The following is a 24,597-nucleotide window of genomic DNA, read 5'->3' as shown; positions in this document are numbered from 1 at the left end:
TTGTTTCCGGATTGAATAGTTGAAAAAAAACTACTGAAATAAGGTTTTATAGAAACAAACATCTACAGCTGGCATGTATGGGTACATAGAAACAATGTCTTTTACTTTCTCACTAGAAATTTCAATACTATGTGGAAAACAAGATGCCAGTGGAATTGATGGTTCTTCAAGATTACTTCCTGATCCTCTAGTGTTTTTTGGCTTAGACAGCCGTGCCTCTTTATAAATATCTGTAAAACGATTCTTGAAATACACATGACCAGGAGCATTAGACCTATATACAAGTGTTTTGACATTAAAGTATGGAACCTTTTTGTAGTTCATAAGACAAGCAATTTTTGAGAAATTTTTGATGTCCTTTTTTTGCATTTGGTATACAAAAAATGGTTTACGTTGGTTAACATTTAACATTGCTTTTACCAACTCGGGAGGGCTGAATATTTCTGCTGAATGTAATGATTTCTCAATCTGACTATGTATATTATCACATTCCTGAATGGAGCTATGCCCTGGCTCACAATACTTTTGTTCAATGATTTCAATATTTGGATGATCAATAAGAAACTCACGCAATGCAGCTGACATATGACTGTTTCTATTTTGTGGAACACAAGAATCAAACCAGAGTAAAAACTTGTCAATATTAGGAAGATCCTTGTAAACTTGATTTAGCATACATATCACAGCACTAGCAATATCGTTACCAGAACGACCAGACATACCTTCATGCCATAATACACAATATGCTTTTTTGTTTAGCGAAGAGTAACCTGTTAAGTTATAACAACTGAGCTTCCTTTTATAAAAGAAGTTTCCCACGTTACTTTTTGGCAAGCTCAAGACATTTTGTAGATCAATACAAACTATGGTTGTGGTAGGGGAGTTCAACTTTCGATCCTTATCTCTCTCGATCTTTGTTTCATTTTTTGATGCAATATGCTTGTTATACTTTTGGATTTGCTCTTCATTTGCATTTTCAAGAATGCAAAATTGTTAGCATGTATCACACAGATCTTTTTTCGGCTTTTGAAATTCAATATTAAATTTGGTGTTAAAAATATTGCGGTACATACATTCCTTTGCTGGTAAAATTTTATATTGAGTGCAATATGTTAAATATAAATCATAAAGTTTCTTCAAATTTAATGAACCATCAAAGTATTGTTTGCAGGAAATGCTTCGACAATAATGTGACTCAACTCGTGGAAACAAGTTAATATGGTTTTCTACACTCTGTTTAGTCATTTCAAGAACTTTTTTTTTACAATGTTTCCCCCATTTTGTAGGGGCAGGAATACCAGTTTCAAGCTTATTTTCATGATAGTATGATATTTGCCTGCTGCTGATGTCTAATGTAGACAAATAAAACACTTTACATACACGATGTTTGACATTATCAACAAAGAAATTGTAAAAATAAGTATATTTTCTCCTTGATTTGCTTACTTTATTGGTCTGAGTTGTTTTTTTATCTAATCTTTCAGTAGTTTTACTAAAAAAGTGTTGCTTTTCAATCTGAGACATTCCCCACAGTCCATTAAATAATATTTTCCTCTCGTGTTCTGAAATTTTTACAGAACACTTAAACTTGCAACAATTTCCACAATCTTTTTTATTTTTAATACTTTTTGGTTGTATAACCTTGCCTCTGATATTTATATATTCTTTTCCTGATTGCCTAAGTCGCTTTCTTTTTGACTGTTTCCAGTTATAACAGTTTGCCTTACGTTTTCTTGTTTTCCCACCGTGCGGAGGTAATCGCAGTTGACCAGCAATTGAAGGATGTGTTGGAACATAGGGAGTAACCATGATATTAGCTTGTTGTGGGTAAACTAAAAATAAAAATTAAACATAAAAAAATTATGCAATGCAAATAGGTGAAAATAAGATCATTTTTTCCACATATGAAGCGATTCATTTAAATTTGAATCCTTATTTATTTAGTATATACAACAAATAGAGTGCTCAATATATCTATCTATATATATATATATATATATATATATATATATATATATATATATATATATATATATATATATATATATATATATATATATATATATATATATATATATATATATATATATATATATATATATATATATATATATATATATATATATATATATATATATATATGTATATATATATATATATATATATATATATATATATATGTATATATATATATATATATGTATATATATATATATATATATATATTATATATATATATATATATATATATATATATATATATATATATATATATATATATATATTATTAGAACCTCACGGATTCTATTATATATGTTACATACACACATTAGTGTATGTGTCACATATACAACAGAATCCGTGAGGTTCTAATAAGATAATAACACATTTCCTACTAAAATAATTTGCTGAATTTTTATTAATAACTAAAAAAAGCCGATTAGCACTAGAATATATAAGAAAATACCTGTATTTTGGTTTATTATTCCGAGACATCCATTTATATTTTCCGCCATTTTAAAATTTTTAAGAGGAAATAAACACGAACGTATTATTTAATGCGATTTATAAACAATTTTATTGGTTGTTGTAAATAGAACAAAATAATATTAATAACTATCGCTATTTTGCACATAGAACAATCGGTTACACCTAATTTGACACTATTTAGTTTTTTTTTTCAATCTTAAAAGTATTATAGCTAGAAAGAAAATATAACAAAAAAAGAGAAAAAGGTATAAACTCATTTTTTTCAATTTTGGAGTTAGAACAAAATAATTCTAACCTGACGATTTTAAGTTTTATTTTTTAAATATATCATTATTTCATATTTAAAATATTTGAATAGTACATAAAGTATTACAAACTTGAATCTGTTCCACAAATATTAAGCACATTTTCTTTTTTCAAAATTTTAATGTTACACTTTTTTTTTTGATCATTGCATTTAAAAAATACTTATATTTTGCAAAAATATATACGCAATGTGCAAAGTAAAGATAGTAAAATACATCCTAAGTTAGCTCTCAAAAATAAAAATTTTAAAGAACTCCAGAAGAGTATTGTAACTACTGTTTATGTTTTGAATGACACAACACCTCGACAAAAACAGTTCTCCAAACTTCAAAACAGCACAAACAACATTATAAACTTTCTAGATTTTTATCAATATTTTTGTCTATGATTAAGAATTTGGAATGCGATCAATTAGTTGAGTTTTACAAACACTTTTATTCCCCATTTTATTTTTATCATTTGTTCTTATTTTCCAATTTTCTCACCCATTTTTTTTTTTATCAACATGTAAGCAAATTTAAGAGTTAATTTTATACAGTCCCAAGTTGTTAGATAGTAGAAGCTTGGATATAGTTGCATGTTATATTGAAGAAAAAAAAAAACAACCGTTGGACTAGTCGCATTTAACTTATCTGAAAGTATCTCTCAACAATTCATTAACGTAACTAATAATATGAAAATTAAGGTTACATCTTAATTTCAAAAACATTCTTTAATGTTTAGAAAAAAAATTTATAAAAACTTTTTTTAAACATTAGTAAACTGGTATGCCAAAAAAATCTGTACGGAGAAGATCGATTTTATTTTAATGTTAAAAAAAAATCTCCGGTATTGAAAGTCATTATTTTCCACTTAGAAATCATTAGGATAAATTGAAGTTGGAAGTTTGATTTTTATTAAGAGAACTTAAAATGTTTAAACGAGATCAAGTAAGTTTTAATAAGTTATTTAATTAAATTTTATGATTTTTCTTCTTTAACATTTATTAAATTACTAGAAAAAGTCAAAGAAAATTTAAAACGTAATTTTTCCTAATATTAATGTGTTTTAAAAGATGTATTTAATGTAATAGAAATAATAAGTGTTAGTTATTGTAATTGTTTTTGTTTTTAACCATTGGTTACCAACTGTTACCATTAATAATGAAGTTGTGAGAAAAAATTTTTTTTTTTTTCGGTGTAAAAACAGTTGAGTCTAAAATGGTGCACATCTTCACTGATTCCCTCGTAAGTTTAAATGTAAAGTTTTCAAGCTTTAAATGTAAAGTTTTCTAGCATATATAAATGCATTATTATTAGCATTCATCAGAGAGCTTTATTTAAAAAAAAAAACTCTTCGCTTCAAAATAACAGTCATGGATTTCAGATATTTATGCTTTCCTCTCCTCTCCTCTCCCCCTTTTTTTTATTCTCTTTTTTTTGTTGTTGTTGCTTTTTTGTGGTTATTTTATATTTTTATTTGTCAATTAGTGCGAATTGTCCAGTTTTGATAATAATTACACTTTTTCTAAAATTAGGTTTATTTAAATAGTGTTTTTTTTTTAGTTAAAAAGAAATTAAATATAAATATATTTAAATACTCAATTTAATTATTTAAAATAAATTTTAATTTTTTTATACAATTTCTCACACACAAAAGCTATATTTCTCAAAAAAGCTCATGTTATAAAAATCTGTTGGTGTTTAAAAATTATGACTACGTATGGTCCACAACCTTTACAAAGTTAAAATTTTTTTAGTCATAATCTCCGAATAACAAGAAATTATCATATAAAATTTATAATTAATAATTTACTTTATTTAACTTTTGGCAAAGCATATTTGAAAGGTTAAACTGGTATATTATGACTTTGCGCAGACAAAAATATCACATGTCCTAATACCGTGCATATTTATTTTAATGTTCTCATACAGAGCCCATCATAGTTTATGGGTCTCATACTTATTGTGTTAGACCTTTATACTACCTAATTTTAAACCTTTATACAATTTTATTTTAAAAAGTTAAACCTTAGTTACTATGCAAAAACAGCCAATGTAAGAAATAAAGGGCTGAAGGGTAAACAGTTTGTAATTGGCAATGAATATAGCGGATGAAAAATGCCGCAAAAATTAAATTTAGTTATCAACACAACAACAAAACAATAACAACCACTTGAACTCAGCTCTGAACTTTAAATTTCTTTGAGTTTTTATTAACTGTTATTATTTCATTATTTATTATGTTGTTGTTTTTTTTGTTTGTTTTTTTGCGTTAAAAACTTATAAAGTTAAAAGCCTTGGAATGTTAAAAGTTTTTAACATTAAAAAGTTTAAAAAAAGTTTTTGTTTTTTTCAACTGGCAACCATTGGACGTCTACAATTGACGTCTTACAACCATTTTAGTCTACGAATAAAATTCTCGCTTAAATCGACCTGATATTAAAAAAGTTCTCTTTTTTTTAAAACAAATTTATGTAATTATTATATTATAATCGGATAAAAAAAATGCAATAAAATTAAATGTTATTAAAAATTTGGTTTTACTTTTTTATGTTTAAATTAATTTTATTTGATAATATATAAAAGCGATAATACAAAATAAAAATAATGAGAAAATAACAATATACGTCATTGTTACGACCAAAACCAAAATCAAGAAAGTATTTTACGTGAGCGTGTTTTATACACGAGCAGCCGTGGCGCAGTGGAAGCGCACTTGCCTCAAAAACAAAGGATCCGTGGTTTAAACCTCTTCTCTGGGCAAGCATTGCGACATTGGTTAGGACAGAGGTGTGAATTTCCAATTAAATGCTCATGCGCGGTGCTCTGTGATAAGACCTTAAGGACTTCTTGAGGCACCTAAATAAAAATAAAATAGAATTAAAAAAAAAAGAATTTGGAGGTTTAATTTTAAACAATTTTTTTTTTTAATGAATTTTCAAGAAATTTTGCAAATGAAAAAAAGATTTCAAAAAGGGTAAGTGTGAAATTTAATCTAACAAACAAAATAATTTAAAACTTTAAAAATAATTAAGTTACTTTAATAAAAGGAGATCGGTTATTTACGCCAATGTCCGATTACTTGCGATATGCGTAATTTTAAATTACCCGTGATAACCAAAAACGGAAATTACGCATGGGTTAAATTTATGCTTCAATATTTAACATTGAAGCATAAATTTAATCCATGCATAATTTCCGTTTTTGGTTATCACGGCTAATTTAAAATTACGCATTTTGCGAGTAATCGGACAATGGCATAAATAACCAAACATTAAAATTATTTAAATTATCTCCTTTTATTAAAGTAACTAAGAATATCTCCTCTCATTAAAGTAAACAGAAATTTTTTATTATTGACAAGCAGTGCATTGCACAGTGATTTAGAAACACTTGAAATTTGGCCAAAATATAGTTTTTTGAGTAGCGAAATTTAAACAATGTTATTAGCTAAATATTTTCTACAGTTTCTTATATTTCTAACTGTATAAGAAAATAAGTACTGAAATAATAGATTTAATTATTAATTTTTGTTTGAAAATGACCGAAAACATTTTTTTATCGTTAAAATTTAATCATTATGAAAACTTAATTTTCTCCCTAAATACAAAATCTTTCATTTTAATTTTCATTGTATACAAAGATAATAGTTAAATTTATCTTATTTTATAAAAATTTGTAAATATGTATTGATACATATTCTAAAAAATGCATTTAGAAAATGCAATTTTTATGAGTTTAAACTGATTTTTATAGTGCTAGGACTTTTTACCCATTTTGAAATAATGTGGTTTTAAAAAGCTGATTTTATAAAAAAATTAACGATGTTAAAGCTAATACAACAATTAGCATTCGACAGTTTTGGTAACTTCCAAAACTGTTACTTTTAGTTACATGTAACTGCGGTAACTTTAGGGTAAGTTAAGGTAACTTGAGCATAACTTAAGGTAACTTGAGCGTAACTTAAGGCAACTTAACTACTTATTAAATAATTGGGTAACTTTTTTAAAATTTAAAAAAGTAAGTTAAAAAAAATTTACAACTATTATTGATAAAACTGTGAGAAGAATTTACATTACCAATAACACTCGCGCAGATTTCATTTGTCGTTGCATACAAATATTTAAAAACATTTTCAGTAACAAAAAAGGAGAAAAAGGTCAAAAATTAGTCGCTCGCTAGAAAGATTTGTATAGTATTGTATAACTCACTGAGCGTTAGTTTTAGTGTTGTCTGCCAGGTAGCAGCACTATACGACAGCGCTTTACTCACAAAACACAACTATAGAGCAGGGTGTCGGATTTTCTTCGTGTGTTCGATGTGAGATTTATTTAACAGGTAAAAATATAAAAATGATCATCTTCATTGGTGCCATGCTGCAAAAGAAAATTGTCTCTCCAATAATATTCGGAAAAGTCAAATTACGTTCAAAAACGTCTTTTTTTCCGTCTAGTTTCCATATTTTGAAACAAAACATGGAAAAACCCTATCCCTGACCAGAACTTCTGTTCCATTTTTCTTTGTTTTTGTGCCACAAAATTTTAACACCTTCCTTAAATCTGTCGCTAAGTTTCGTAAATTCCATATTCTCCCTCAGCGCATAATTTAATTATGAATAATAAATAACAAATGTTTATTTAACAATAATATAAAAATTAAACAATAAATGTTTTATAAAATCATAAAGAAAAAAATGTTGTAATGAACAATGAACAAATCTAATAACAAATGAGTAACAAAAGTGGGTGAATAAATATGTTATAATTTTTTGTTGTTCAATAAATAAACTTTCCTGTTTTTCACACTAAACATAGTTTCAAAGATTAATTTGTTGCATAAAACAAGAAAATTTTTGAAACTTCAAGAATATATATTCTCTGCTAAAAAAAGTGGTCACTAAGTCATATCGTAAAAAGAGCTTAATAAAGTCATTTCTTCTTCATCTTCTTCAATATAGCTTTCATCGCATAAGTAATTTTGTTTATCTTCCTTGTCTAATAAAGATGAATTAATGTAAAGAAAAGCTAACTTTTCCACATTTTCATTTAATAGTCTGTTTCTTCTCTTTTCATGAATGAAATTATATGTGCTCCAAACTCTTTCACTAGAAGCAGAAGATGTCAGAACTGTGAATAACCTGATTGCAATTTTAGATAAATTTGAAAATTTGCTTTTTCCAACAATTGCCCAGTATTGAAAGTTTGACATTTTAAAAATTTCTTCTTTGATACTGTCTGACATAAAAACAAATTGTGTTAAATATTTATTCAACTCAAAAATAGCTAAACTAATTTCTTCATCTGAATCATAAAATATTGTAAAATATTTTTTTAATTGTTTCAAATTCTAATTTGTATAATTTATCTAAACCAATCATGTCATCACTAGTATATATTGGTGATAAAACAAAAGCAAATCCCATAGATTCTGTATGGAGAAAGGCCCACCTTTCATATAACAATTATTCCTGAATCTAAATAACAGTAAAACGTGAATTTTCAACTCAGTGAATTAATACTAATTCAACAACAACGTGATTATTTTATTTATTTAAACACATAACCAACACTTTTGTTGTTATATAAAACTTATTTAGCTCTAAAAGACTTAATATTTTATTTGAACTTTTATGTAAAATTGTTATATTTACTTAAAAACTAAATGTATATACAAATGTTAAATTGCTGAGCATTTTGAGGTGCTGTAAACTAAACTTCAATTTACAGCACCTCGAAATCTAAATTTAATATTTTTTTATACATTCAATTGTTAAGTAAAAATATAACAATCTTACATCAAAAATACTTTAAACTAAAACACTTACTTTTGATATAAATATTTATATAAAATGCTTATAGTAAAACATTTATAACAAATGCAATAAAGATAGATATAAAAACCGCAAAAACTAATGCGGGATCCGCGGGATTTGCGGGATTTTGAAATTATTGCTTTTAAACAAAAAAGTGCAAAATAAAAAAAAATATATACTTTTAAAAACTACTTTTAAAAAAGACTTTAAAAATTATTTACATCATGATTTTAAAACAAAAGTACCAACTAAGCATGTCGCAAATTAAAAACTATATGGAATTATTTTAAAAAAAGTGATAAAGAAAAAAATGCGAAGTGCTTGTTAAGTTCGGCTATTTTAAAAATTAGTCAAAGATTAACTAAAGGGTTATTAATCCATTTAAAAAACTTAACATGGCACCGATTTAAAATCAAGCGTTTTACAACAAGACGGAGCTTCAACTTCAAAACAGCATGAATAAGTTGAACTAGAGCCTAAAGTATGCATCGACTTCAAAGACGAAGAAGTAATTCTATCGAAAAAGTTCAGAACAATTAACACGTTTTTCGCAAAAGAAATTTCTATGGAAAAAACGGTATCGCGCATGGTTGCTAAAGATGGCTTTACATTTAATAGTTTTTGCACATCTTCAGATTTGCAGTATTTGTTTTCAAAGAGTGGTTTCCGGCTCCCTACTTCACCCAATACTATAACATCGATGGTAGTTAAATTCTCAGATTCTGTAAAACCCGATATAATGCAAAAATTCATATCACTAAATAAGCAAAATCAAAAGTTTTCAACAACGTTTGATGAATGGATATCACAAAATAGTCAGAGATACTTGAACTTAAATGTACATATGGAGGCGAAATACTTTAATCTTTAATTGATTCGAATCCATGGATTGTGTAATGCAGAACATTGCTTCAAGTTTGTTGCAGGAAGGCTGAATAGCTTCGATATTGACCTCCAAAAAGACATTATCACCATGACCACTGATGGAGCAAGTGTGATGGTGAAAGTCGGTAAAACGATGTCTTGCTATCAACAACTATGATAGGCTCATGAAATACAACTTAAAGTTATTGATATCTTATACAAGAAAAGCAACGGAGATGTCGAAGAATCGTTTACTACATATGAAAATTGTGAAGGAGAAGATGAATATGGTAACACTGATGATGATGAAGTTATAAATAAAGAATATGGTTTGACAATAATTTTGGACCGACCATCTGCTGAATTGGTTAGCAAATACAAAGATCTCATGAAAAAAGTGAGAAAGGTTGTAAAAATATTTAAAAACTCTCCTGTCAAAAATGATACATATTTACAGAAGTATATCCTACAAGAACACGGGAAAAAGCTTAAGTTGATTCTTGGTTGTAAAACTAGGTGGAACAGTATGTTCGGTATGTTAGAAAGATTTCATAGACTAAAAGTGTGTATTGAAAAAGCCTGAATTGATGTTGGGTCAAAAGTTCGTTTCACCCAAGAAGAATGGTCTCAAATCAACGACTTAATTAATTGCCTGGCACCACTAAAATTCGGTCTTGAACTATTATGCAGGAGAGAATCGAACCTTGTCACTGCAGAATCAACTTTTTAATTTATGTTAGATAAATTACAAAAGCAATCATCACTTTTGAGCATAGATTTAGCCGCGGCACTTCGTGAGAGGTTTACACAATGTCGTAATAAGAATTTAAATGGACTAGTTTAATTACAAAATCCTAAAAAATATGAACAAGAAATTAAAAAAAATGAAAATACTTTTTCAATGCCAAAAAGAACCGTTATGCGTCAAGAAATTAAAAAAATATTGATAAGAGTTTATACAATTGAAAGAAATGAAGACGAAGAAATTGAACTCGAAGAAAAAGAAGCTGTAGATTTTATTAACAGTTCCCAAATACTTACTCCTACAATTCTATCGCTGAAAAAGAATTGGAAAATCAAATACAGAAAGACAAGAAAAGCTGGACAGAAAATGTAAAGGCGATACCAAATATAGATTCTTTAGACTTTGATAAATTATTGAAGCAGGAAATGTCTGCCTATGAAAGTAACGGAGTAAGAGGCAAGTTTCTTGATATAGCGCATAGTTACTTGATGACCATACCACCGACAAGCATAGAAGCCGAGCAAACTTTTACAGCTGCTGGTTTTCTATGTAGTCCTTTGAGAAGTAGATTAAGTAATGATACTTTAAGTAGGGTCTGTTTCTTAAGAGCGCATTTCTTACAATGATTTTCTCATACTTAATATTTTAAAAAATAAATAAAGCTAATAGACGTTCTACGTAAAACTAAAAGTTTTTATACGTATTTCGGCGTATTATCTTTTTGTTCATTAAATGTTAAGAATTATATTGAGTTACAAATGAATTGTGTTTTTTGGCTTTATTTACCTCATCTTATCAATTTAATAAGTTGAGTATATTTTTTCTGAAATATTTGAAAGAAAAATACAACTGCCATTTTGCCTTTTATAATGTGCATAAGAAATCTACCAATCCCGCGCGGGATCCGTACAGAAATTAAAAATTTTCGCGCTGATCCCGCAGGATTGAAAAGTGTGCGGGATTGCAATCCCTATTTAAAACGCAAAATAAGTTTTTTGCATTTCAAAAACGATGAAAACTATTAGGGTACACAAAAAAGTAAAAATTAAAACCCTGGGACATATTTCTAGTAAAAGTATTTTCATTGGAAATGAAAATTTTAAGAGAAAAGCTGCAAACCTAAAATTTTTCTTACTTATACTTATGTAAATAAAGTATCATTTGTTAAAAGGGTTTGTTTTTTTTTTCAGGTTTTTGGGCAGCGACTTTTATTTTCTATATCACTGAACTATTTTTCACAATCTTAAAGTAAAGAAAATTTTATTAACAGAGTTCAAAAATATGTTTTATTCGACGAATTTTTAATAAATAAGTGGTTAAGATTTGCGTGCGGCAAGCTAGCGATGTGCTGGTAAAATTCTAAAAATCGGCTCTCGGTGTCGTTAAGGCAATTTTAAAATATTATAGCGTCTGTATGATATTTTGTTGACTACGACATACTTCCGTTAAATGATCAGGGCTGTTAATTATGAAACGACGAAAAAAAATAAAATGACACATTTTACGGTATTATAAAATATAAATGTTTGTAGCGAAAAAAAGGACCAAAGATTCTTTTTTTTTTTTTTTTAATTTTCTTAAAATCACAATCGCTTGTCCAAACTTGAATAAGATTTTAAATAAATGCGTTGTTTAGGTAAAATGAACATCCTAATTTAATAATAGTATCTGTTCTGATCGTTTATTGGCAATTTTTCTTAATTATAAGACTTCTCTTGGTCGGAATTCTACTATTTTTTGAGAAAATTGGTAGAAATATTGTATTTTGACAACTATATATAGTTAATTTACATCAGAACCGATTGGAACTAGGATCTATAGTAAATTAAGGCACTTTTTAAAAGATTTTAACTAAACTCATGTTAACGCCGACGAGCGAAAGTGATCAAAAGACTCCATAATGGTGTTCTATAGGTTCACTAATAGGGGTAAAAAGGTTTTAAAAGTTATATATAATATTTTAATATTTTTTAAATATTAAAAAAACCTAAAGCAAAAAAATTATACCATTTAAAGCTCTTGTTTGGACATAATATGCTGATAAAATCATGCTAATTCCAAATAAAAGAATTCGAATAATTTGTAAATCGCCTTAACTACACCGAACTCGTACACATTTACACCATTCCCCCTCACCCCAGTACACTTTTTTACATATCAATATTTATTTTTTGAATATTGTAATTAAAAATTTAAGTTTAGAACGTCATTAGTTATAGAGATTTTGTTTGTGTAAAGATAATACGTTAGGCGATAATATATTATCTTATATATTAGATAATTTATTAGTAATATATTAACATATTACTAAAATATTTCTAAAGTTAAAGTTTCTAAGTATTTGAGTAATTTTCAATCTAAATTATATACAAAAAATTTAGAAAAGCAAACTCAAATTAAAGGTAAAATTAGGAACAATTAAGTTAGCGTACCTCCATAAAAATTATATTGTAAGTAAAACTTTATGGTCAAAAATAAAATTAACCATACGAAAGAACATACTAAACAAAATAGAGTTGTAAAAATACAGGTTGTTATGTAATTATGACAACACGTATAATGGCGGATGTACTAAAATATGCACTTTGCCCCGTTCAACAAATCTCAGATTCTAATTAGTATTTAAAAGAAAACTTTGAGTAATGATAAAAAACATTTGATCTATGCAGACTGATAAAATTTTATAAATCGGATAATTAGATTCCATCTAGCACTACACGGAACATCAATTATTTTTAATTAGTTATATTATTTTTTTTTGATAACCGGCTTTATCGAGTCGGTGCGAGCACATCACTGCGGCAACCAGTACGTTACTTTTACTCGTTTAAGTTTTAAAATGTTTAAGAAACAATTTCAGCAACTTCGAGAATGAATTGAATGAATTAAAGTTGAAAAATACAATTCTGATAAATTAAGAAAAAAAAAAATGCTGTTAAACGGAGAAAACACTTTAGGGCGTGTATTTAAGTCATGGTCTCTTTGTTTTGCAGATACTTTTGCCTTAAAATTTATGCGTACCTTTAAACGCTGTTGGTAATTAAGTTATGGTTAAGGCCTGCGCGAAGAAAGGGTGTGTGTGTAAGTGTGGTGTGGGGGGGGGGGGAGGTTGACACTCCCTATCAATAAATTTCTCGTGGATTTAATTGGAAAATTTGACCCTTTTAGTCAAGTCAGTCGGCAAATGTCAACTAGTCAGTCCCAAGTGGGCATGTGTTGTCCGGAGGACATCCGGACGTCCAGGTGACGTCTTACGGACGACCTTCAGACGACGCGTGCCCTCTGGGTCGGCAAATTTCAAAAAACAAGGACCTTTTTTTTTTCAGTCGGAAAAAATTGTAATGGCGCTTCACCCCACCCCCAACGTGACACCTAGTCGCGCCGGCCCTAGTTATGGTCTCTTGTATTTTCAAATAAATTGGAATAAAGTTTAGAAATAACTTGTGTTGTTAAGACTATTAAATAATTCAACTGTCGACTAGATCGACTAATGTATTTTCTAAAGTCGAATAAAATTGACTAATTCGACTAAATGTCGATTAAATCGAAATATAGTATTAACTTATTTTTTTGAAACAAATTGTGTTAAAAATAATAAGGTCATTTATTTTCGCTTTCTATTTTTTACCATCATATCATTCAAATGTTTATGGAGCAAAACAATATGAGAGAACGGCTTTAAATACTTGCTTTATATCAAAGTCTTTACAATCATATTTACAATGTGATTGTATAGAAAATATTTTGATTTTGGAGCTTCACAATTTAATTTTGCCCCAGGCCCCCAAGCAAGCTTGAAGCGGCCTAGTATGAAAGCATTTATTAAAATCTAAAGCATTGAGTATACAAAAGAAAAAAAATTAATGAAATAAATAGCCGATTGTTTAATTAGGTATATATGTTTTTCTTTTTTTTATGTAGTTATTATGCTATGAATTAGATAAAACTAGAGTAAACAAAAAATAAGTATAGTCATAATTAGAGATGCCATACTTCCTAAAATAGCCATTCACTATGTACACTGCAACCGACAAATAATAAAATTTTTTTAGCAAGTTCTGTTAGGATAATGTTTCGCGTTTGCTGACCGAAACTTGTAAGAGTTTGCTTTCCAATTTAAGTAAACGTTATTATGTAAAAACTAATATCATTTGCAATTGGAATTATTCTTTCTCACATCGTCATAGTGTGCATTTTTTCGTAGAGATTAATTTGATCGTTTTTATTTACATTTCTTTTTCTTACGAAGTAGAGCTGAATCACCGATGTTACTAGTCACCGGTGATGGTTCATCGGTGTCAAATAGCTTTTCACTGAGAAAGATTTATTGCATCGTTTTATCGCAACCATATAATTGACATTCCCATTAACAATAAACGATGTTTTAAGTTCAGGTTGTAGTGAAGATCTATATATAACAACTTTTAAAATTACCTTTGAAATGCAAATACCTGAACTGGTTATTTTGTAATCTTTTTAAGTGGTTTGAAGAGTATGATACGTTTATACATAACTATAGTTAAATCAAATTGATGTAACTGTCAACACATGATGTGTGCTGTTACACAGCCAAGTCATAAGTTAACAAAAACGCCCATAGCGTAGAGTTTTTTGCCAGAATAATCACAACATATTGTGGGTATTCTGGCAAAAAATGTTGACTCAAAATTTCTTTTTAAGAGAAATCAATCATTTATGTTTTCTTTCAATTTAAAATTGTATAACCTTATTCAATTGCATTTGGTATTGACATTTAAATGCACCGTAATCTTAAATGTTTATTTAAGAAAAATATTTATAGCTTTTATTTTTTTTTATTTAAAAGCTTTTTGTGTAAATAAAATACCCGTTTTATGAGTTAAAATTATGTAATTTTGTAACCAATAAAAATTTTTAAAAAATTTTTTTTAAAAAATGAAACTTTTTTTAAAAAATGTTTCATTTTTTAAAAAAAGTTTCATTTGACTTGTATTTTGCCAGTTTGTAAAGTGTCGTAAAATTTGCAATATTGCATCATTAAGTCAAAACTGTCATTTTTGACTTAACGTCTTTTACCAGTATACTCACGATATACACTTCAATAAACCAGGTCGGAACCCTCAAAATAGAAAAGTGTCACCGAATATTCGGCCGCCGAGTATTTGGTGCTTTGGCCTTGCGTCTAGCCGAATATTTGGTATTAAATAAACCACCATCCGTGACTCTAGTTATAATAGAACATGCTTTTGTTTTTAAACCAACAAACAAAAATATAAAACTGAAAAGTTAAATCCAATTGAAGGATAAAAGGATTTTAAAATTTTCACTCTACTAAATTGACTTATAGTAGATTAGTTGGAAGTCCATAGTCGACTAAATTGACTGTTGGTTTTTTCTTAGTTGACTAATTTCGACTTTCTACTAGTCGACTTTTAATCGATTTAGTCGAAGTCAATAACAACACTAGAAATAACCAAGACATAAGACAATATACTTTGAAACAGTAAGTCTATTTTATATCAAGTATACATTAACAAATAATTGTACTCTGTATTGTTTTAAAATTGTTAAAATTAAAATTTAATTTAAAAAGTCGAACACATTTTCATTTAAACCATAAAATTGCCATTTAAAACGGAGGATAAAGTTATAAAGACGATATATGCCAATAATCAAAAATAGAAAAACTTCAGTTTCAATTTAAAAACAAGTTTATGAGAAATGAATTTTATTTGAATTATACTTTAATTTTTTTGCTGTTTTAGTTATGATCAAAAACACTAGATCTACATTTTAGACACTAGATCTTCATTTTAAACACTAGATCTACATTTTAAACACTAGATCTACATTTTAAGGTGCGCATTGGTTTTCTAAGATTTCTAAATACTATTTTCATTTTTAAAATTTAACTTTACAAATTATTAAATAAATATCAAACAAATTTCAAATTAACGAATAAAACACAATTTCAATTGGAAAATAAAATGATTCATAAAAATGTTAAAAACTAATATTGATAATCGATTCAAAGGCTTTTATAATTTTTGATTTGAAAGCGTCAGCTTTGTCGAACTTATTGATACAAACTGACTTTAAAACATCATTGAAATAGGGCTCTGATTGCAGGCAAACACAAACACCTTCTTTTACATTGACAAAGATATTTGGATTTGATAAACTATTTTTTTATTATTTTACGATTTTTTCATTCACCTGCTTTTTTTCGTTTTCTTTTTCAGTTACCGTTTCTAACACCATTTTCCCCTTCATTGATCTATGTTGTTGAGTTACTTTTATAGTTTTTAAAAGGTGTCTTTTGGAGTTACTTGTCAATATGGTAGCGAATCTGGATTATCTTTAATCTAATAAAAATACACTAAAATTGTGGACAACTCTGTTTGCGTTTTATTTGCTATATTTAGGTTTTTTTTTGTAATAATTAAGAAAACATGTTCTAAGCCAGTGAGGGATTAAAACGATTAAGACTTTTTTTAAAGAACATTGTTTTTGGGTTTGAAAAGACTGAATAGTTACTATACATCTTGCTGCTTGTGCAAATTTATCATTTTGCATCCACATTTAGACCTGACTCTGCAATACTACCACTTTTGCTGCCTTGATACAAGATTCTTTTGTTGCCCATGATGAGCATGTCTCTCCTAATATTTTCATGAACCCAAAACAATCTTATCTGATAATATTAGAGAACAGTTTTAGTTTATATTGGCAATAATGACGGTATAAACTATTATTTAAATAATCCAATATTTGTGTTACACCTGTTGTATCTGTGACCTTCTGTTAGTACTACCACAGGTCTCTCAACATTTTTCTCTGTTAACTTGCTATAAAAAAATTCATAGAAATTGAGTAGAAAATTTTGATTTTGTCTTCCATCTTTTGTAGTTGATATAAGCAAGTTTTGAATCTTTTCCATTGTGAATTTTGGTGCCACTTTGCTTGTTATTCCTGATAATATCACAAGACAAATAACTACATCCTCGACACAAAACACAAGCGGATGAATAGTAATACAATACCTGTTTTATCGTATAATTTGTAAGCAACTGTCAATTTTTCCAGTAAACAACAACTCACTTGCAATCCCGTCAACTCCGAAGTTTACAAACTGTGGTAATTCATAATTAATAAACATGTGTTTAAATTCTACTTTGCCGTACCACACTCTTTCTGAAGATTTTTCTCTGTTCTTGATTATACCTGTACTTTTAAAATCTTTAGTTAGTTCATTTAAATGACTTTTACTCATTGCAGTTTGAAGCACGGTTTATAGAAACTTTTCGTTTTCTCATTTGAGACTGGGGTGTTTTGATATGAATCTTGATCAGAAAAAACGTGATAGTTTATTTGCGAGTATTGCTCTTACTGCATTAGAAGGTAGCTTGCAGTATAAAAGATAATTTTTCAAGATTTTATTAGCATGCATGCTTGAATATACTTAAGACGACTGAGGACAGTTCGCTTCTTGTAATATATAATATCTTGTGGACATCTGTTTTTTTTTGTATACGATATTATTGCATTCTCCTCATCTTTTGTCAAAATTAAAGATGGCTTTTAATTTCACCAGTTTTTATCTAAAATGAAGTTTATAGTTCTTGGATCCAGTTGTAATAATCAATTTACTTTTAAATTTTCAATATTACTTTTTAATCAATTTGTAGCCTTGACAGTCACTTTTATTTTTAAAATATTCCACAGCATATGTTGTTTTATTAAATTATATTTTGTCTCTGTAAGAAGTAACTTGATATTTTGTTTTAGGTCTTGACCTGAGGTTGAACTTTGATCTTATTTTGTTAAAGTTTAACTGCAAAAAAATGATTAAAAAGCATTTTGAATAATATAAATTTATTTAAGATTCTGACCTTTTTAATATTTAAATTTATTTAAGATTCTGACCTGCCTCTTAAGGTACAAAAAACCTATATTATAAAATACAGCTGAAAATTTGAACGTCATTTATACGATCTGCTTACATGGATTTAACATAAAGCAAATAAGAAATTATGAAACAAAATTTCAACAGAAATAAAAAATTAGTTCCAAAATTTTAGCCATAAAGCAAAACCTAAATTTTAAAGGGCTCATGGTAAAACAAGATTTTTTTTGCAAAGTGGTTGTCGATTTATTGTGTATGTGCAACAACTTAAATTCCAGGGAATTTAAATGATCATTAGGGTTATTCAAATTTTGAAGATAAGCTTTCAGCTTTTTTTAAAAAAAAAAAAATGGCTATTCAAAAAATCATCTAAATTTTAGGCTACAATTACATCTTTGTTTTTTGTGCTGTTTTCTCTTTAACTTCAAAAGAGTTTTGATAGGCGGTGGCATACTCTTTATATTTTGTGAAGGCGTTTGATGCGCTAAAATCTAGATCTCCAGACCATACTTCAATTAGTCTCTCTTTGAGCTTCAATTAATTTCTCTTTGAGGTTCAATTAGTCTCTTTGAGTTTCTGTTTACTTGTTATTATGTTAGCACACATGTATGTATATGTTAGTATATGCTTCACTTTCCTAAACATTATGCTTGACTATTTAAATGGGAATTTATATTGGAACATTTATATGCTTATCACTTTACTCTACAGTAATTCTAAACAATAACACTTGTTTTTATCATGCGGCTCAAAAAACCACTTAAGATTAACTAAATTATATTGTTTAACCTGTAAATGCAGATCTACATTGCATTCTAAAAAATTCCTCTAAAAATAGATTTTTTTAAAAGAACAAAAAAAAAAATAGGCTTTTTATATAAAAAAGTGTGGGGAGACGAGGGGAAGGGGGTACGTGCCCCTGCCCTCACCCCCACCCCCTTCCTCCTCCTCCGGTGTTGTCGGCCATGTAGCTTGAGTTATGACAGATAAACTTAAAGTTGTTTATTTCATATTTTTAAAATTTGCTGTTTTTTTACTTCATTTTGTTATTAAAATTGTATTAAAATATCATTAAGTCAAGTTTTTCGAAAAACTTTAAACGAATGTTTACAATTAACGGTTTATGTCAGGATGTAAATATATTGTTTTTTTTGTATATAATTATATATACTACAAATATATCAAATATTTTGTCTGTATTATCGTTAACTTTATTTAAGTCATTAGTCGTAACTACCATAGCTTTGTTCACCACTTTCGTTTTTTATCGTTTTATAATTTTCTTTCTACGATCTTCATTCGGCTTAATTACTAACAAAAAAATTACTAACAAAAATGTTGATTCCAAACCAAACATTTATCATTAAATGTTCTAGAGTTAACTGCAATAAAATTACACTCAAAAAGAACTTAAAACTAGAGATGCCACGAATATTCGGCAGCTATTTGGTATTCGGTGTATTTGGCAACATTTTAAATTATTCGGTATTCGGCCGAATACCCAATACCAAAACATGACAAAAATTGACTTAGAAATAGATTATATAACTATATAACACTATAAGTTATACAAATAGAATAAACAAATTATAAATATGCTATATATAAGATTCTATTAATCACAATTCTAATAACTAAATTAATAATATGTTATATATAAGATTCTATTAATCATCAATAAAAATATTTTTAAACAAGTTTAATACTTGAAATCTATCAGTGGTAAATTATGATAAGTAAAAACAATTTTCTTGGCATTTGTTGATAGCAAACGATTCCGCTTTTTCTCGTAAACTATACCTGCTTCCAAAAATAGCCTCTCACTATACACACTACCACCTGGATAGGATTAATAAATCTTAACAAATTCTGCTAGGCTTGGATATAGTTTTATATTAGTTGACCAGCACTTATAAGGGTCTGTTTTCCAAACTAGGCGAAGCGTTTTCATAAATAAACCAATTTTGTTTGCTGTTGAACTTTTTTGATCACTATCTTTATCTGTGTGCGTGATTTCTGTAGCAACTTCCTCAAATCATTTCCTGAAACTATCACTTGTTTTATCATTTTAATTGACATATTTTTTCTTCCGAAGTGGAGATGAACCATTATCTGTGCTACTAGAAACTTTAAAACTTTTTTTCAGAGCTTCTAAAAGAGTTTTTTGTTTTTGTCTCTGTGTTTTTAATATAATCAAGAAATTGGCTTTTAAGCGCGGGTCAAGAAAAGTTGCAACCAGTTATTTGCCATTTTCATTTAAGTTAAACCGCGCTTTAAGTTTAGATTAAAGCTGTACAACAAGACAGCTCGCTTTTGTTCTAATAATCTTTCCAACAAATATTATGTTGAATTCCAGCGTGTGCTTATTCCTAGTATTAATTGATGGTCAGTCAAAAAAGAGTACTTAAACTTAGAGTAATTAAAGTACCTTCTGAGCAAAAGAAGTATGAATAAAAAAAGGTACCAGCGTAAATAATTTGTTTTGTTAAAACATATAACTAGTAATAATATTTGTAATAGTTTTACTGACTTGCTTTCCTTCCTTCTCCAACACGTGAGTTCTTGCTTTCACACAGCAAACAAACTGTTTATTTATTAACTGAGGATATATTATTAAAAGATGGTATTTTTAAAGGTTTTTGCAAACAAAATTTTTAAATAAACAACTTTGGTTACTTATTGCAGTTTTTTGCAAGCAAAACAACAATCGAATGCGAAGTCTTTTATGTTTACTGAATTGATTTTTTGACTTAAATAGTATTTAAAGGATAATTAATTGTTAATGTATTTACACGCTTTTTAAAACAATATTTGAGGTTTGTAATCTTAATCTTAATATATATAAAGGCCAATGTGTGTTTGTGTGTGTGTTTGTTTGTTCTCTATAGAAATCCAAACCGCCGGACCGATCTCGATGAAATTTGGCATGGGGGTAGTCCTCGAGGGGGAGAAGGTTCTTAGTTGGGTTTTGACCCCGTACTCCGATCCCCGAATTTGTAAATAAATGAATTGAATTTAGCAAATTCAATTCATTTATTTACAAATTCTAGTGAAAATTTATATTATAAATACATTAACAATTAATATAAACACAAAACAACTCAATTGCCACTAAATGCTTTAAAGCTTTTACTATAGAATTATACTTTTTGTGCATATATCTTACGTAACGGGTTGTAAGAAATATAATCTATAAGAAAGAAAATTTGATTTAATAATTAGTCAACAAATAACATTCTCGAACCCGTAAATAAAACAAATAAGCAAAATTACCCATAGCGTAATTACGGTTTTTAATTTACTAACGCAGGTTGGAAATTGTCGCCTGAAAAACTTTCTTAGTGTTATTTGACTCTTCGCCAAATATTCTAATATTCGGCCACCGAATATTCCGTGGCCGAATTTTAGGCTATTTGGTGAAGAGTCATGCCGAATATTCGGTATTCGGTATTCAAAAAAAATGTTGCACTGAAATCGAAATTGCTTATAAAAAATGTTTGCTGATTTTTGGTGAATTCAGATTGTTAAATGCTGATAAACTTCAGGAAAAAAACTTTGTTATTACATTTCTGATTTCCCCAAAGGTTTTTTTAACAAAAAAAGTTTACTTTAAACATGGCTTTTGTCAAGTTCTGAAGTTAAGAAAAAAACTTTAAATTTTAACGAAAGAAAAAGAAAGTTAATGCAATTTAAGGAAAAAACTTAGACTTAAGGTGGCTTACCACTAACAAAAACATCCTTATTTTTTCTAATTAAATAAAGTATTAAATAGAAAAAATAAGGTATGGTTTTAAGTTATCATTTTTTTAAGTTGTCATTTTTTAAAACTAATTTTAAAAAATGACAACTTAAAAAAATTATAACTTAAAACCACTAGAAACTAGAGCTTAATATTTTGTAAAACATAAAATAAATTTTATATACATAAAAGGAAGGGCCTGAACCAAAATCATTGCCAAAACTTGTGGTAAAAATCGTAATTTTTGATTTTTTTGGGGGGAAAACATCAAAGTTAGAAAGTCGGCTAATAAAGTAATACATAAAAATATCGATAACTCATGAAGTACTTTGTTATAAAGTACTGTGGTGACATTAGATTTGCTTCAGGTCCTCTATCATTATACGTAGAACAAACCCTGAAAATTTAAAGCAAAAACCTCCATTCATTTTATAAGTTATGATTTTTCAAAAATTACTAATAGCACAAAAATGCGAAAATAAAATAAAAATAAAAAACTTGGTGAGGTGAGTATGGTTTGAAGGTGAGTATGGTTTATAAGTTTCTGGTTGTTGTTCTTCACCTTGCTAATCATTAATAATAGCTTTTAATTGCAATCTTCTGCTTTTCAATCATATTAGTAATGCGTTTTTGATCCTAAAATGAGGGCATTGCTGTTTTTACACCAGCCTGGTTGGGATGACTCATTTCTCACAAAAAACGTCGGCAATTCTTTAATAAAAATACAACACAACTGAGTTCACCCCTAACTCAAATAAAGCATTGTATATAAAATGTTTTTTGGACATTTGAACTATTTTTAGGGCGTCTGAACCATATGACTTTGTTGAGTCTTTCATTAGAGTTCTGTGTTTGAATCTTTCTGTGTTTGAATCTTAAAACTTTCACATCATTTAAATCTTCAAACTCTTTCTCAATGATATTATATGTTCATGCTGGTAAATTGACTTTTGGTGTTTAATTGTTTTTACCTGCATTGGTACAACTTTAAATTTTAAGTTAAAGAATTATTAGTTACAGCCTGTCGAATCGCCATACCAAAATAGCTTTGTATTCTTTTAACTGTGCGCTTATTTTTCTTACCATTTAGGTCGGTGTTTTGTTACACTGGTTGCCACAAAATTGCCTTTTTTTCTTATAACTTGTTCTTGTTTTGCTTTCTATTTTATATCGAACTTTACTAAAACAACAAGTACAAAGTTTTGCTAATACAACAAAAACTTATCGTTTTATACTATCGGGTGAACAGTACAACTCGAGCAACTTACGCACACTTTTATCATATAAACGTTAGACAAACCATGCTGGCCTACTAAACTAACACGTGATTAACAAAACTTGACAAAAAAACTTAAATCAGGGCAAAGAGAGACCAATTATTAACCTAAATTAATGTTGCTAGGGACCGTTGTCAGGTTTGTTCCACGTGAACCAAAGATCTTCCGGACAGCAGCAAGAGCAAATGATTAAATGTAATCTCATGTACCTTACACAAGGGGGAGGACGTAAAATTAGGGGTGGATGAGATTTTAAGTCCAGATCTAATAAATGGGTTGATCTTAATAAAAGGGTGGGTAGGAATTTTTTTACTGAACACAAATAAAACAATTAAGTCCTAGTATAGCTTGCGGTCAAATAAATAATAAATAAGCATATTTTAACAGCTCTGTCAAAAGGATTAAATTTGCTTACATAAGTTTTATATTACGGTGAGAAATAAACAAAAACCTAACTTTGTCAAACCGAAATTTACAAGATTTTTAAATGTCAGCGATTTTTAAAGCCTGATGACACGTTAAAAGTTTTTTACCTTATAAGTCACTGATATATACAAATATATATATATATATATATATATATATATATATACATATATATATATATATATATATATATATATATATATATATATATATATATTTCCAAGAATTAATAAGCTCCCCTTCCCGAGTATGAGTATATTTAAAATCATTTATTTTTGCAAGTTTTAAACTTATGTACTTTTGTTTGTACCTGCAATATTTTCTTTGAAAATAAGTAATAACTCAAAAGACAAGTAACTGAATGGTAATAAAAGCTCCATTTGAAGAGTTCTGGAGTAGCAAAACTTTCTTTGCTTCTGTTTTTTAAATGTTTTGTGCAAAACTTGCATTATTTAAATTTTTCATAATGAATATTCTCAAAATATTCTTGGTGGAAAAATATTGTATTTTTCCATTTTTAAGAAGGTTTTTTTTAGTAAATTGTTTTGCTGAATGAAGACGAACTCTTTCGTTAATTAAGAGCAATACGACATCATCAAAAAAAATTCATTGTTTTATGTTGCTTCAATAACCAAAGACTTGTGATATTTACAGCAGTATTATCTTCACTCAATCAAATAAAGTCACATGGAGTTCCATATTTACTCAAAACAAAATCTTTCGATTTTTGAAATTTTTGAAATATTTCATCAGAAGTTAAAAAACTTGCTGACTACATTTTATGAGTTGAAAGCACATTGAAGTCCAATGTGCTTTTAAGTGAAGTCCACAAATTTCAGCTAAGAAGTCCATTAGGACTTTTTGGAGCACCTATACAATTGATTGATTTTTTTTTAAATTAATTTTCTTTTCTGTTTAACATTGTAATATTATTTTTATAAAGCACGTTTTAATACATATACAATAGAAGAAAATGCATAAATAAATACTGAAAATTACATTTTGATTAAAATATAGTTAAAAATAGAGGGGCTCAAAGTAGATACGGAAAACATTATCACAATCTTTTCAT

The 24,597-nt window shown here is 28.0% G+C and overlaps 2 protein-coding genes across 2 annotated transcripts in view; one reads left to right on the top strand and one right to left on the bottom strand.

Moving 5' to 3' along the window:
* Nucleotides 1-913: 913 nt before the first annotated feature.
* Nucleotides 914-2,516, bottom strand: LOC136089703 (uncharacterized). The gene is made up of 2 exons (XM_065815763.1): nucleotides 2,468-2,516; nucleotides 914-1,832 (listed from the first exon to the last, which is right to left on the bottom strand). The coding sequence occupies exons 1-2, from the start codon at nucleotides 2,514-2,516 to the stop codon at nucleotides 994-996; spliced, it is 888 nt and encodes a 295-aa protein (XP_065671835.1). The 3' UTR covers nucleotides 914-993.
* Nucleotides 2,517-3,627: 1,111 nt separating this feature from the next.
* The window catches only part of LOC100212675 (sodium-independent sulfate anion transporter), a 73,425-nt gene continuing 52,455 nt past the window's right edge, over nucleotides 3,628-24,597 (top strand). The window contains exon 1 of the mRNA XM_065814982.1: nucleotides 3,628-3,725. Within this exon, the coding sequence (XP_065671054.1) occupies nucleotides 3,708-3,725 (18 nt within the window). The 5' untranslated portion in view covers nucleotides 3,628-3,707. The remainder of the gene's footprint in view (nucleotides 3,726-24,597) is intronic.

This window comes from Hydra vulgaris, chromosome 13 (assembly GCF_038396675.1).
Source record: "Hydra vulgaris chromosome 13, alternate assembly HydraT2T_AEP".
Taxonomy (NCBI): domain Eukaryota; kingdom Metazoa; phylum Cnidaria; class Hydrozoa; order Anthoathecata; family Hydridae; genus Hydra; species Hydra vulgaris.
The sequence above is the reverse complement of the archived record's forward strand: the minus strand, read 5'-3'. Positions and strand labels throughout refer to the sequence as shown.